General features: G+C 36.9%; 1 protein-coding gene across 10 annotated transcripts in view; it reads right to left on the minus strand.

The window, feature by feature from the left end:
- The window catches only part of MECOM (MDS1 and EVI1 complex locus), a 566599-nt gene that overhangs the window by 14777 nt on the left and 535990 nt on the right, over positions 1 to 15832 (minus strand). For 7 of the 10 annotated variants that reach the window (XM_086674675.1, XM_086674679.1, XM_086674676.1 and 4 more), the window contains 4 exons: positions 13751 to 13838; positions 8639 to 8665; positions 2801 to 2967; positions 1667 to 1744 (listed from right to left, as the gene is read on the minus strand). In XM_086674675.1, coding sequence (XP_086530801.1) covers positions 1667 to 1744; positions 2801 to 2967; positions 8639 to 8665; positions 13751 to 13838 — 360 coding nt within the window. The remainder of the gene's footprint in view (positions 1 to 1666; positions 1745 to 2800; positions 2968 to 8638; positions 8666 to 13750; positions 13839 to 15832) is intronic. The other 3 variants (XM_086674677.1, XM_086674678.1, XM_086674684.1) reach the window with 1 other exon arrangement.

The following is a 15832-nucleotide window of genomic DNA, read 5'->3' on the forward strand; positions in this document are numbered from 1 at the left end:
TGCATTTCTTCCCTTGTGGAACAGAGGAGCTACATAAGTAATTGCTTATGATCTCCAGCTATGCAAAAATTCTGGCTTGTTTTCTTTTAAATATACATACAATAATAGCACCATTTATGGGGAATAAAACCAGTAATTCAGGTACAAAGAAAGAGTAAAATGGGCATGATACAGTTGCACACCAGATCCCTGGCCATAACAAAATGTAAGTGTTGAAATCTTTCTTCCACTCAAGCGGAATTCCTGGAGTCTGAAAAAATTTTCTCAAAAAGGGAAATCACCCAACACCTGCCATTTTTCTACCTCTCTGAAACTTTTTATTTTAAGTCCATTCTATCACCTATAAATTAGAAATATCATATAAAGGCCACTGTGTCACATATAAAGTAGAAATATGACTTGCCAATAGTAATTTTTAAAGCATGTAAGACAGCAAAGAATTTAAGAAAACACTTTATTTTCTGAATTTAAGTCTCTCTAGTTTTCTCTTAAAATTTCAATCCTCTCCACATTAGCATTCACTGGCCTGATCCTTTGCTTATTCTTATATGTAAAAAAGTCTTTGGGGGCCTGAGTGGCTCAGTCGGTTAAGCATCTGACTTCAGCTCAGGTGGTGATCTCACAGTTCATGCATTTGAGCCCTGCATCAGGCTCTGTGCGGACAGCTCGGAGCCTGGAGCTTGCTTCAGATTCTGTGTCTCCCTCTCTCTCTGCCCTCCCCAACTGATATGCTCTCTCTCTCTCTCAAAAATGAATAAACATTAAAAAAAATTTTTAAATCTTTGAAACCTGAGAAATTATTTATTTTAACGTGAAAAGTGAGCATGCAGACAAAAATAATTTCACACATATGCAATGCATAAGAATTTCAAAGCAGAATCAAATTACAATATGACTTAAGATAAATAACATTTATCCTTTAACAAATATTCATGAGCATCTAACACTAGGCGCAAAGCATTGCACATAAAACAAGTAGATCATATCGTAAAAAGGAAGATGATGTTGATGATTTTAATTCTTTGGTAAATAATAATATTATAATTAGACACATGTCCCATGTGTCAGATCGCTGATGTTGACATTCAGCAGAATAAGCTAAGAGGTAGTTTAGAAATTGTTGGTAGAATTGCCCCTCTTCCTACAATATATTCTATTTGATCTTTTCTACTCTTAGTTCCACATCTTCTTCTTCCTCTCCAGGTTTAAAGTTTATTCCTTAAACCTCGTAATGGGACCGGGGGACACTGACTTAACTGTACTGGGGAAACAAAGTTATACATGGCTTGTCAAGTCAGAGCAGAGATTTAAGGCTTGAAAAGGGAGGCTGCAATGTTATGATTACTGTCAGTTAATACAGCACTAACTATTGAGAAGAGAGCACTAAAATAAATTTTTAAATAATTGTTAAAATGGCTAACATTTCTAAAATGCTTATTCTGTCCTACTTACTGCTAGACCTTTTAAACTGAGATGTCGGAAGCCTTGATTTAAAACATTAGGACTCTTCCAATTTTTATCCTAACCACTCGCCAATTCTTCTTTGACTCAAAACTAAAAGGGCATACATTCAGGCATGCAAAAAAGTAGCCTCCAATTAGAGGGATGAATCCACTCTAACTGTTATAATATTTACGAAGATATTTAGTAAAAATCATTGTCAAACCTGTAAGGCTGCTCTCCTGTGTGGGTTCTCAGGTGCCGTGTCAAGTTCGCAGACCTTGGAAAAATCTTGCCACAGTATCTGTTATGAAACGTGTTTATAAGAGAAAGTCAGCACGATCGACTTTATTTCACTCAAGCTGCATAGAAGCCAGATGCGTATTCCTGATTTAATTAATCTTGCATGGGAATCACATGTCTTTGGTATTTAAAATTTGCAACAAAGCCATTCTACAGATATAAATAACTCCACAAATAAAGGCTGCATTATGAGATCTGGTTGAATTTGCTCATGCATAAGCAAGCAGTTTATGAAAATAGACTTTAGTTTTGACGACCCCCATACGCCTCTTTTATTAACTCTATATCTTTATAGTCACAAAACTGAACCAGACAAGGGGATAAAAAAATGACAAGAGTCTGTGATTCTGGGTTGATGTAAACAGATTTCAAATGTTTCAACTCATTTTATATGTTAGCCACAGTGACAACTCTGTACATTGAGTGGTATCAGATCAGACAAGATTCTAAGACCTCATCCATCAAGGTATGGTCCTATAAAAGCTTTTCTGGAAAGAAAGTGACACATTTTCCAAAGAGCAGATAAATTGATATGCCTGAGTCAGATGTCACAAATTTCTGAAGGCAATTCAGAAATTATATGCACAATTTATTAAAGAAAAAACAAGCTTTGCTGTAATAGTGATGGGTAACAAGAAACTTATTAACTAGCTTTCTTCACTTATCGACCTTATTCGTCCTTTGTTAATGGCCTTATTCTTCAATGCCATGACAATTAATAAATGTATGCTTGAAGACAGTAGTATTATACGTTTGCATGAAAATAATTAACTATGAAAGAAAATTCATAAATATCAAAGTGAAACAAGTATTTGGACTGTTTCCAACCTCATTTATCACACCCAAATGGCCTGTGTTAAAATTCTCATTTAATAATAATTTTTTTAAACCACCACTTTTATATCTCCCTAAATAAAGAGTACTTTGAAGTACTTGAGATCTATCATGGTCACTCTTAATCATCCAGTCACGAATAATTTCCCAAACAAATGGCGGGGTCTTTTGAAATCAGAGGGGAGACGTTTGGAAAGTCAGCCACAATTGTCTTAGCAGTTACCTGCAGGTGTAGCGTTCTTTTCCTTTCCGCAGGAGGTTCTCTGGCAGGGCATTGGGAGGCGCTCTGAAATTGAACATGGAGGGAACTGACTGCAGAAGTTCACTGGCCTCTGGTTTCAGGGCACTGAAGTTCTCGAGCTTCTCTGCCATGTTTTCAATAGCTGACATCTGCAAGGCAAGAGCATAAGACCGTGAAGGACTAGTCTGACATCTTTTCTTCTGTAATCATCTCTAGCAAATCAAGAAATCATTAATAAAAGGGAGGCATCAAATCTGCTGAAGGCAGTAGACTGTAGAAAAAGGTTGTAGTGGCCCAATATTAGACAAACAACAAGAGGACTCGTGGATTTAGGAAATAACTAAGGTAGAATCATGCTTATACAATGCTCGGTGAACTTTTTCATAAGACCATAGTTAGGCCACTTTATGACCATTTGATATACAATTGAGCAATGAAACACATGAGCAATAATAAAGCCAAATTAGATGTTTATTACGTTAAGAGACAGCATTAGTATTGTGTTATGGATATCAACAGTAAAGTGGAAATTATAGGGAAAGGTCCTGCACGCCTTGCCTAGGTAATAAAAACCATAGGAAGCATGGCATTCCATGAAGAGAATTCACAGCATGGAAAACATCAAGTGTTCCAAAGTTACAGTTTAAGCCAGATGGGTGTACTGCAGAAAAAAAAAAAAGAAATGTGTAAGAGGTGTTTTGCCTATGACTATGTTAACTTAATATCTGGATATACCAGATTTTTAAGTGTGATCATATACAAAGAATTTTGACGAAATATTAACTTGTTCTGGATTAAGATCAAGTTGAAATGACAGTTCATGATAGATCATGTCGTATAACTTGGCATGGGCATTAATAAGGGGAGTAGTTAGCGTAACCTCACTCTTAGAGAAATAATCTTGAAGAGCTACCCTGCCTAATTCTTCCCCTCAAGCATCTTAACTTGTTTGCCTTATAATCCTCAAGTTTTTGTCCACTTGCATATGTATTTGACAGTCACAATCAGAGGGTGGCATTTACTTTGATCCTTACTGTCCTTGGTTAGAAGGACTCGCCCCTTTCCTTCAACTCTCCCCAAATGTTAAGTTTCCTTAGGGCTCATATTTTATTTGGAAGCTGCTTACTACTGAATTTTTAAGTAGAAAAGCAAACTCTCAGGCCATCCTGTTAAATCAACTCACCCATTATTTATTTGGTTCTCAGGCACTATGCCACCAGAGAGCTTGGAAAGCTGTTAAAAAGGTGTTTGCACTCTATATGCACTCTGTGTGTTTCTCAAAGAGCTGGGGTGTTAGACCGGGAGACTCCACACAAGGATAAAAATGGCAACAACCGCACATTCCAACAACTGTTCAATCCGAGAGGATGATTCTTTCCCTGATGAAATGGCAGGACACAACTGAAGGCCTAATTTATGAGCTCAGGTTCGAAAGAAAAGGTATCACTTCCTACTCAAAAGGAAAATTAACAAAATATGTATTCCATGGCTGGGCAGCTGGATGGAATACCACTGGCTCCTTACGGAGAAGCAACCTCTTAACAGAATGGCCTGACCATGATGCTCTTCTTACAAAGAATATAGTGCACGCCTGATTCTTCAAATGACTATTCACGTTGTAGTTAGCTCTCTTTTTTCCCTTTATCCTGGAGTCTGCCCTCTCATTTCATGCCCGGACTCCTAATGCTAGCTACAAATTGCAACGTACAGGGTACCACTGCCAATTTGCCAAATGTCTTTCATCAAACATGGTGCAAAAAATCTCAGAGGAAAGTCAAGATACATTTACTTGTCAGACGACAAATGTGAACGCGTTGGGAGGCGGTAGGGGCTATAAGCTCAGGGGTTTGATTCATAATCACTCAGCTGCTAAAACATTCTCCACAGATGCAAGTGGACAGCACATTTGTCACTATGAAGGATTTTGACACATACTGATCACAGGGCAGAGATATGGAATTGATGCCGCTGCTCAGAGAGGTTGGCGGAAATTCTGTCCCTATAGAATACGGTCATTATCCTCCTCCAGCCAGGGCATTAGCATTTTTGTCTTGCGTGGGGTTTTCCTTTTTAAAAATCAATCCAGAAATATTTTATGACGCGATTTTATTTGCATTTATTCCTTCTAATTGTGTCTTGCAGAGAATCATTTGGAGATTCCACCCTCCACGGAATAAACTGTCTGAGTGAAAAATGACCTCTGGCCTTCAAGCTGATTAGCAGAAACAAGCAAGGGTAAGGGTCATGATCGCATATATTTACTGGGAAGAATAGCAAGTGCATGGGTGATGATTATTAATGTTTTATTTATGTACATTTAATATTGGAGTAAAGTTTCATTATCTACTGGTTTTAAATCATTCGAGTGTCCGCCCCGCTGACACTGAGATTCCTGTGGCGATGTATCTTCTAGAAACACTTTTCCTTTTATATGGAAAATAGTTTACTCATGACTATTATTCTCGGCTTTCATCTATAGCACATATAAACTACAAGCCCTTCAACTTATTTAAGAGCAATTGGCTGTTGAGAAATGTGTCTTGCTTTAGTAGCAGCAAATATCTCTTTTTGAAGAAAGATCATTGCGATTACATTACTTCAAACTATTTCAATTCGGGGAAACTATCAAGAAACAAGAAAATACACTATGGGCTTGATGACTAAACACTGGCATTCTTAAAGATAATAAGAAAAAGAATAGGGGTGACCCGAACGCTTCTCTTGAAAAGCCACCCCCACCTTTGGCTTCTGGTGTCAAATGAAAAGAAGATTGAACTGGAGTGGAGAAAAGGGAGAGAAGGAAGATGGAAAGTCAACTGAGGGTACTTATTGACACCACACACACACACACACACACACACACACACCACTTTCTGTCCAGCTAGCAAACACTCCCACTAAAAGCCACCATGAATCCTTCCTTTCATCTTCATGAGATTTGCTCTTATTGCACTTGACCTCAGTTGAAAAGAAGACGTTTCCCCAATAGGACAAATAGAAGTGACTGAGATATCTGCCAGTTGGGTAGTTTAGCAATTCTGTGACCAACATCAGTCTGCCTATATCTTGGATTAAGGTGCTGGATTAAGATGAGCTAAGGGGCGTCTGGGTGGCTCAGTCAGTTAAGCGGCCGGCTTCGGCTCAGGTCATGATCTCACAGTTCGTGAGTTCAAGCCCAGCGTCGGGCTCTGTGCTGACAGGTCAGAGCCTGGAGCCTGCTTCAGATTCTGTGTCCCCCCTCTCTCTCTGCACCTCCCCTGCTAGTGCTCTGTCTCTCTCTGTCTCTTAAAAATAAACATTAAAAAACAAAAGTAAAAAAAAAAAAAGATGAGCTTCATCTAGTGTACAGGTCAAAACTCTAACTTTTTCACTCTGTAAGCTGACTCATGTGATGCTCTTCCTGAAATAACATGCATTTTACAAGAGAAGTAATATGTTTTGACATTCATTTGAAAGTTTGGTTTGGTATTTTAGAAGTGAAGGTGAATTGGGATAAATGGAACAGAATCTCGCTACATTTATATTTCAATTATGAACAATCCAACGAAGACGGCAATGTGTACTACTATAAAAAAAAAATTTGCTGAGAATGGGGAAAATAAAGGAAGAAAAGTTAGATCATATATTTTAGAAATGCATTTCCCTGTGTCCTATTAATGTCATACGCTAATCTCTAATCAGTAAATGACAGGGCTTTTTTTTTCCTATGGAACAGTAATTTTTATTTATATATACAATAGTTGTTGATGGTATCTGCAGCCAGATGTCTGGAAAAGGAAGTCATTGCACCCCCTTTCAGTCCCCAAGAGACTATTAACTTTATATTGACGCAAACTAATATTTAGACACAATTCCCTAGATCCTACCAAAAAATGTAGTTATCTCTCTAGTCAAATAAAGTTAGTATTTTTAAAAACATTTCAGCAGGCAAGATATCATCAACTGGGTCCTAAGCACTTAGCCTAACATTTATTATCTGGCAGCCAACAATTGATGACATAAAGAAGTTTCTCATTAAAACCATTAAAGTGACAACCTGATGATATGAAATGATATGTCCAATGGCACCATGAATTATGTGACTTAATGTTTTACAAATTAGATTACACATGTCTTTATCATAAAACAACTAACTTTTCATAAATAACTTATGATGGGAAAGTTTGTAGATTTGGGAGTTTTCTATATTTATTCCCTTTATAATCTTAAGAAATCTCAAAATTGTGGCCATTTGGGGGAAATGTTAAGTATTCACATTTTACAATTATCTCACTCCATGTATCACATTCAGCAGTCATGATTATGAAACCCCTTAGAATTTGTTTACCACTCAGAATGATATACTTTAATATTTTAGTAGTTCCTACTAATATCTATGTTTTATAATAAGACTATAAATCATGGCTCTGAAAACCCTATGATTCAGGGAATGGATGTGTTTCCAAAGCACTGAAATGGCAGTTGCTACCATTGCATCACCAGGAAAGGGGGTCTAACTTAAAATCTGGATTGGCTTTGTATAATTGGTAGAACCATTGGGCGTGCTATGTAGGAGATAGCATATGACAAATAAAGCAGCCAATGACATAGATATTGTCAAGTAATATGCCACCTTATAAAGGATGAGGACCCTGAGGCATGATACTGAGGATGGATCTCTGCCAGGAAAGGCAGAAGAGAAACACTGGAAATACAGGTCATGGTCACCAAAGCCCAAGCCCATCAACTGCACAACTTTGTCTAAGGAAGTCTTAGTGTCTCTCTCTCTACCCCTGCCTCCTTCCCTGTTCCTCTTTCTCTCTTCTTTTTAAATAAATGGACTTTTGAAATAAATGGACTTAATCCCTGTCTATCAAAATGAGAAAAATCACAACTCATCCCATATTCCACAGATAAAATAAAATGGAGGAATTTCTGGTAAAGAAAATCTAATGTCAGAGAAAATAGGCAAGTGCTAAAGTGTTCCAACTTGAACTGACTGATACATTTCTATATGGTGACCAAAAAAATTGACCCATATTCCAGGACTTTACTCATATCTCAGAATCAGAATAATTTTGAGTAAAGAAGAGAATGAAGGTGTAGAATTACATATGATTAGAAGAAATGCTGTAATATGTGTTATTTATATGTATTTCCATTGACCCAAGGTTTATTTGGGAGTGAAAAGTAAACAAGCAGTATTCTTTGCATTTTGGACAAAAAAGAAAGCCAATACCTAGCATCACTACCTGACAACTGACTGTATCTGGAAATAGAAACAAATTTGAGGAAGTGAGACCCAAGGCTAAAAGATCCATTTCCTAGTTAGACATGGATTTCTAAACATTTAGTCTTATTATTCCAAATAACCAGAACCAAGTTCTGCCCTGGGATATACGGATGTGGATTCCAATGTCAGCTTGTGTCTACATGTAGGTTCAGGTTTTAACCTTTTGAAGGCTTTATCAAAAGCATCTTTAACATGCTGATATAGGCTCCCCCAAATAATGGTTGTTTCCACTTAGTGACCCATTTCGAAGGCTCTTTTAACAACATGTTCCCAAGTGCCGAGAAGGAGTTCTACATCAAGGTATAATTACATGGAATGGGTCACATTTATAAAATAAACTTCTTTCTGTAAACAATTTCTAGCACACTAAATGCCCAATTAAAACGGAAGGTATTTTGCAGCTTGACAAAGCGGGAAAACTATCCGCTGAAGCCATATCATTTAATGGAAAGTGGCTCAGAATCCTTTATCATCTGTACAGCACTTTATAAGTTGTTTTCCTTTTAATGCTACATTATTTGAGTCAAAAATATAAGTAGGAAACTTACCCAAGTTCTCTGATCAGGCAGTTGGAACTGGGAGCAAAATTGAAACAAAAACAAAAAATTACTTCTGTATCAGTATCTTTATTGCAATCTATCCTTTGAGAAATTAACATTTATACGGACTTTGTAATTTCTGCTTATCATGTAACTGTACCTTGAGTAAAGGCTTTGGAAATGAAACTTAAATGTTTTTATAACACTGCTGGATTTCCTCTATTTACCTAAATTAAATTTGAGAATCATGGTTATAAACCAGACTGTTCTTTCTTCCAAGAAAGCCAAACACTACCTACTACCACCAAATCTTAAATAGCAAAGTAGATACTTCCTTATTTGTTTTTACTCACTGTAAAACAAGATTCCTAAACTTTAATAAATAAAACTTAAGCAATTTCCTGAAAAAAAATCTAGTCTCTTGCATTTTTATAATGTTAATAAGAAAGAAAATAAGATATTTACTCGAACGTGAATTATTAAGTAACAACAAGGTAATGTGCTGGGAAATGCACTGCCTGACTTTTACAAGCATGGGACTCAGACCATTAGCAGTCAGAACACATAAGGATATTAATTAAAAGTTACCTATGTCAACTTATGACAAGAATCACTTGGGGAAACTTCAGTGAGCCGGGAGCTCTTCCAGGAAACACAAACGTTATATCCTTAAAGTTATCATTTTGCTTGGGTAAAGGAGCTATATCTTGCTTTTATAAGTTATGGTGTCTTTATTAAGGAAGATACATAGTTTTTTAAGGGTAAAAGATTTATTGCAGAGGAAATCTAACAATAAGAAACACTTTGTCAAAAGCAAAATAGAAGAAGAAGGGCAAAAGACTTAAGTAATTTTCACATCAATATATAAAAGATAACTTGGAAAAAGACTAACTTTTTCCCAGTTCTATGGGATACAGTAACAGGGTAGTCAGACACTTTAAAAAGAAGAGAATAAAAATGAAGGCATAAAGGACAGAAACAGAGTTTCTGTTGCAGATATACACAAAGCCAAACATCTGGAAATAAAATGTATTAATAACCAAAAATATATTTAAAATATAGGCAAATCAAGGACTAGCCAGTTTTACAGTAACACAATTACCAAATGATTTCTATGGCAATTTGAAAAAGCTAGCAATGTAAATGCCAAGTACCTAAAACACAAAGTAGCCAATGAAATGCACTTTCTAGAGATCGCACAATAATCCCATCCCTTCCATCTCACCTACTTGTGGCTGTCATTCTTTTTCAAAATTATAATCTAGACTAAGACTCCCCAAACAATTTCAACCACATTTCTAGGAAGAACGTCTATAGTACATATTTGTACCTTACATTTAACTTATTTCTAAAAGAAAAACAGAAATATAAATAGTCCTCTAGTGGCCTGACACAGCAAGCATACTTCTTAGAATGAAGTGAGTGAGGAATTTAGACCCTGAAAATGAAAACAAAAAACAAAACAAAACAAAATAGCAATTATCTTTTAATTTTGGTGTATGTGTTCCTATATCTTATAGACATTTTTGACAAGATTTTTAAAAATATGTATTATTATTCCAAAAGTCAGTGAGATGGCCTAATAATCTTTTAATAAAATTCAATAAAATATCAATATCGAATTAAAATATCTATTGAGGTGTTCACCTTTCATTGATTAGGAATTGTGCCCTGGGGAGGAATATGCTGGGTAGAATACAAAGACATACAAAAGTTATAAAATCAGACTTGCCCAGAGAATACCCCTACCAAGAATTTATATATATATATATACATATATATATATATATATATATATATGTATATATATATATATATTTCTATGTTTTCTCTAAAGCATTAAGAGTATGTGTTCCCCGTGAGGCACCTGGGTGGCTCAGTTGATTAAGCATCCGACTTTGGCTCAGGTCATCTCACGGCTCATGACTTTGAGCCCCGCGTCAGGCTCTGTGCTGACAGTGCAGAGCCTGCTTGGAATTCTCTCTCTCTCCCTCTCTCTCTGCTTCTCCCTTACTCATACATGATGATGATATTATTATTATTACCCTGAGAAATACATAGGGAAAGCATTATTCTCATTTGGAAGACAAACATACAGAAGCCCCAGAGGGACCATGTGATTTGCTCCAGTGTACTTTAAATTGGAAAATGAAGTAATGAATAGTCTTCCCCGAGCATTTATTTAGCTATAAAACAAAGGCAAGGCCTGGGAGCAGAGGCAAAGCCTTCCATTTTGGCCTTCTGCTCTGTGCCACCCTTACTGCTGCCCAATGAGGCAGTACCAAGAACACATTAAGCATCTTTCCAAGTACTTCTAGACACATCAGAGCTCCCCTAAAGAAAGTGGGCTCAGGGGATGGCAAGAGGTCATTTTACTAAGGGTTCTTTACATTCGAAATGGGATACTTCCGCATTCACTAATAATGAGAGCTTTTCCTCATTTAGGTCCTTCCACTTGCCAGGCACGATGTGTACCATGTTATGTACATTAACACGAACCCATACAGCCACCCAGGTAAAGCTGGTAGGGTGTGCCCATTACGCGGATAGAGAGGCTCAGAGAGATGAACTGCGTTGGTCCAAACCTGAGCGTTTTTGCTAATAAGCAGCCACAAAGCAGTCATTTTTGCCCCCAAATCCTGGCAGGTTGTCTTTGTTTTGTTTGCGTTCATTTATGGGAAAGGAGATCTTGAGGCTAGGATGGAGTTGATAGAGTACTAGAAAGAACAGAAGAATTCTGCTGAAACTTCAGGACATTTGAGGCAGATTTTCTGAAAGAGCAGACTATTTGGTCTGAAGGCTTGATTAAAATAGGGTGACCCAAGCTTCTCCCAGGTGACAGTCTTTATTCCACCTGTAGCCCAGTGATATACGGCCATTACACATGAAAACAGCTACAATGTCTATAAAAATAATAAAATATTTCTGTAGTAGTTGGTAAACAGCCTCTGCTCCAAGAACCCTGACTTGCCCCCCTACCGTCCTGGCCTCATCTCAAAAGACCCTTCAGACAGCCCGCCAGCCAACAACTGCGGCATTAACATTGGTGCAGCAAGGACTTCCAAGATGCTGCTCCAGAATTCCAGGAGTCCATTCCGATTGGTCAGTATTCATGACATATGAGGTGTTAAATATGTTGACCATCACTCATGGGTCCTGTTCTAATAGCAGCAATAGGCAGTCACTTCCACCAAGACTTGACATTCTGGAAACACACACTGCCACTGTGCTCCTACAGGCATGTTTGCGAGGCTCTGAGGGAACGACTGCTGTTCTCCAAGTATTGCACATACATCTCATCATTTGTGATCCTTCACTCACTTTGGAAATAATAAAAGATAGCACATTTTCTTATATTATGTGATTAAAAATATGCACATACTGTAACACTTGTATGCACATGTAGAGCTATTGGTAGGCAAAATTGTTCATCTTATGAACTAGGAAATTTACTTTGGCTAGTTAAAAATCTGAATTTCAGAGAGAATAGGGACTTTACACCCAACTCCTTCATCCTACAGATAAGGAACTAAGAGCCAGATAGACTGTCACTGAAGGACCCTGAATCCCATCTTTTTTCCATCCGTTACACCATGTACCCATAGCACTTCATTTTGAAGTGATTAGTTACTAAATTTTAAAGATAATTAGAATATGAAAACAATTTGATTCTTAAAACTAAACATATATAACTATAATATCCCTGTGAGCATTTAGTTATACTCAGAAAGTAACTATCAAAAAGATACACTTTTCGTACAATATCTGACACAAAATGCATGCAATGTTCATCTTCCTCAGCCCATGAGGCCTAAAAGTGCAATTTAAATCAAGCTAAATGTAAAATATAAATACCTGATAAACATTTATTATTTTATAACTCTTTTCTTTTCCATAAGGCAATTATAAAAATCATATCATTCCTTAGCCTTTCCACATAAAATGAATAGTGACTGGAATATTTCTAACCCTTTTACTACTAAATCATGAATTTCCTCACTTTGAAATAGAGAGAATTTTTGAACAATGATAGGTTTCTCCAGCTAACCAGAAGATGGTACTTCAGTTCTCATACTCTGTTATTCGGGACGTTGGGAAAGTACTTGAAAAATTGACGAAAAGGTAGCAGAGGGGGAGGGGGTTAGAAGGCCAGGGAGAGTCACATTCCAAGATAATTTAATTACCTCACAACTTTCTATAAGACATCTTGCATAAAATTCCACCAGTTTTATTAGAGGAGCACAATTTTTAGTTTGAATATGTTGAAACGCAATAAATTAGTTCACTGATTTTAAGCATTTTCATAAAAATTTTGCTTACCATCTATAAAGACCAGAGCTTATAACCTTTAAAATCAGAAATAAGGAAAACAAAATATCAGGTTAAAAAAAAAAAAAAAAAACTTTTAAGATGTTTGTATATTTGTTCTTTCAATACAATTCTCTACATTTTGATTGATAGGTAAACCAGTTTTTAAAAATAACCAAATACGTAAGGAGATAGAAATGAGCCAATTAGATGGCACTGCTTTGTATTCTTCTTGTGATGAGAAACTGTATATATTTTGATAAATGGACACAGCCCCATTCAGCAAATAGCTCTGTGTATTGTGGTAAATTCTTGTGCAATTACAGAACTTCGCTGGAATGCCCAGTGGTCTCTAGATAAATTCCTTCACCCTCTATGGTAACAACTTGTCAGGTAGACTCATTTCCTGTTTTTTATCTAAGCACTAAAGGACTTCAAGGACCTTCATGAGTTTGGGACGAGTCACAGTCTGACCCATCTCTTATTATCAGTAATTTTTAAACACACACACAAAAAAACTTCAATATTTATTTTCTTAACTGAATTTTGTTCACTCCAAAATATACTTTGGATCGGTAAGTAGTTAGCAGGAGACAATAATTTTACACCCCAAAACATGTTATTTTTCCACATATATTAATTTTTTTCTTTAAAGAGTTTGGGTTTTAATTCTGCTAGAATTTCCTGTGTTCTTCCACACCAGCGTCATAGGAAATCCTAATGTTCTCAAGATTTCTTTCATTTCATTGCACCTGCTTTTCAGGATCAACAAGTTAGTTTACAAGCTTGAAGTCTCAAATTCAAAATACTTACTTGTGGGTGAAATAAGAATCCTGGCGAAGGTCTCAAGTATTTCTCTTTTAAAGCTTCAAGTGGGTCAGTTAGTTTTCTTTTCTCTACTCTGAAAGGTTAAAATTAGTTTTTGAAGATGAATCAGTCTCATATATCAGTCGCTACATAATTACTGACATTTAAACAGCTAACAATAAAACAAATGGTAGATTTCTGGGAAGCACACTAATAAAAATATAAAGACATCTGTTCAGCTCTTGAAGAATACTCATGGCACTTCTAGGCGCTCATAGAAAGAAGGTCCTATTCACAATGGTAAAATCCTATTGGGTGACTAGTAACAATAATAATGAGGAAATATAAAAACTGAAGAGTCATGAAACCGGAGGCTTGGTTAGAGATTTGTACCTTTCCATTTAAAATGCAGACAAGAAGGCTTGATGATTTTGAAATCATGAGGACAGAGCTCATTCTGAAAATTAAAGTCATTTTCTGCCAAGAAAGTGTTCGCCTAGACATTCATTATATTTCCCCCATACTTGCCAATGAGGGCAGGAGAGTTTCTAAGCACCTATGCATTCTGCTCCCGTCTCTTTGAGGTCCCTCTTTTGGATGCCGCTGCTGATAAACAGGGCAGGCAAAAGGGGGTGGAGGGAAAAGGAAGAGGAACTTTTTGAAGATAGAGAAATATAAAAATTATCGGCATATCCCTTCTGCTTTCTAAATGTTTGTTATTCTATTTTCTATTAAGTATGCAGGAAGTGACATCATGGATTAAATTAATTTCTTTTACCAACTGTTGATACATTTCTTTTCAAGAACCGTTGAATAAGCATGTTTCTAAAATAGAATCAAAATTAATAAAAACAGCTACCACTTCTTGAAAGTTTATAGATGCTATGTTTTGCATACACTATGTCACTTACTGAAACAGGTCCTCTTATACCCATTTTATGAATAAAAAAAAAAAAAAGAACAACTCTAAGACATGGGAAAGCTGAGATTTCAACTCAGGTCTTGCACTAAAACTGGTGTTTAGGCATTTCATGACTTGGGTAGAATGACAGGCCGAGGTCCCTTATTCGGATTGAAACACCAGGGAGAAGACTGAGTTTTGAGTAAGCAAGGGGCAGAGAGGGTTAGGATATGATGGAGAAGAGTGTAATGGGTGTGCGGAGGAATTGGAAACCCATTGCCACTGGGAGGGTCTGAGAAAAAAAAAAAAAAAAGTCTAAGGGATTATCTTCACAAAGGGCTGAGATGTATCACTGAGTTGGAAATACAACCTCACTGGCAATGGGTAACACACAATCTACACCCCAAATATGGAAGCTCTGTTTTCCCTTCTTTTACCTCTCTTATGGAGACTGCCACAAGAATTAAGACATAATTGGGGCGCCTGGGTGGCGCAGTCGGTTAAGCGTCCGACTTCAGCCAGGTCACGATCTCGCGGTCCGTGAGTTCCAGCCCCGCGTCGGGCTCTGGGCTGATGGCTCAGAGCCTGGAGCCTGTTTCCGATTCTGTGTCTCCCTCTCTCTCTGCCCCTCCCCCGTTCATGCTCTGTCTCTCTCTGTCCCAAAAATAAAAATAAAAACGTTGAAAAAAAAATTAAAAAAAAAAAAAAGAATTAAGACATAATAATTGGGAAAAAGTGCACAGGCATGGTCCTGATGGCTCGGAAAATATTTTTGCACTGTCCTTTTCAATCCCCTTCAAGCTGGGGGGGGGGGGGGGGGAGGGCGAGGAGGCGGGGTAGCGCTCAACATACCGGCCGTATTTCTTAGTTAATGTATTATAGATAATACAGGTAGAAAAGGAATCTTTGGTGAAAAGAGTTTGCGGCTCTAGTACTTATTAAGTAATAGGAACTCAATGAGTACTGTTGAATGACAGAGTAGCACAAACTTGTTCGTGAAAGAGAATCAGGCAAAAATACGAAAATAGTCTCATCTTACACGAGTCCAATAAGCAATTATCCATGCCTTCCATTAATTCTTGACATTGTTCAAGACTCGAATGAGAAAGTAGATGTGAAAATGCTTGGTAATATTTAAAATACACAATAAGCATAATTACTATTATTCATACTTTTAAAGAAAGCTG

Source organism: Puma concolor, chromosome C2, assembly GCF_028749965.1.
Source record: "Puma concolor isolate L17-30 chromosome C2, mPumCon1.1.hap2, whole genome shotgun sequence".
NCBI classification, from domain to species: Eukaryota; Metazoa; Chordata; class Mammalia; order Carnivora; family Felidae; genus Puma; species Puma concolor.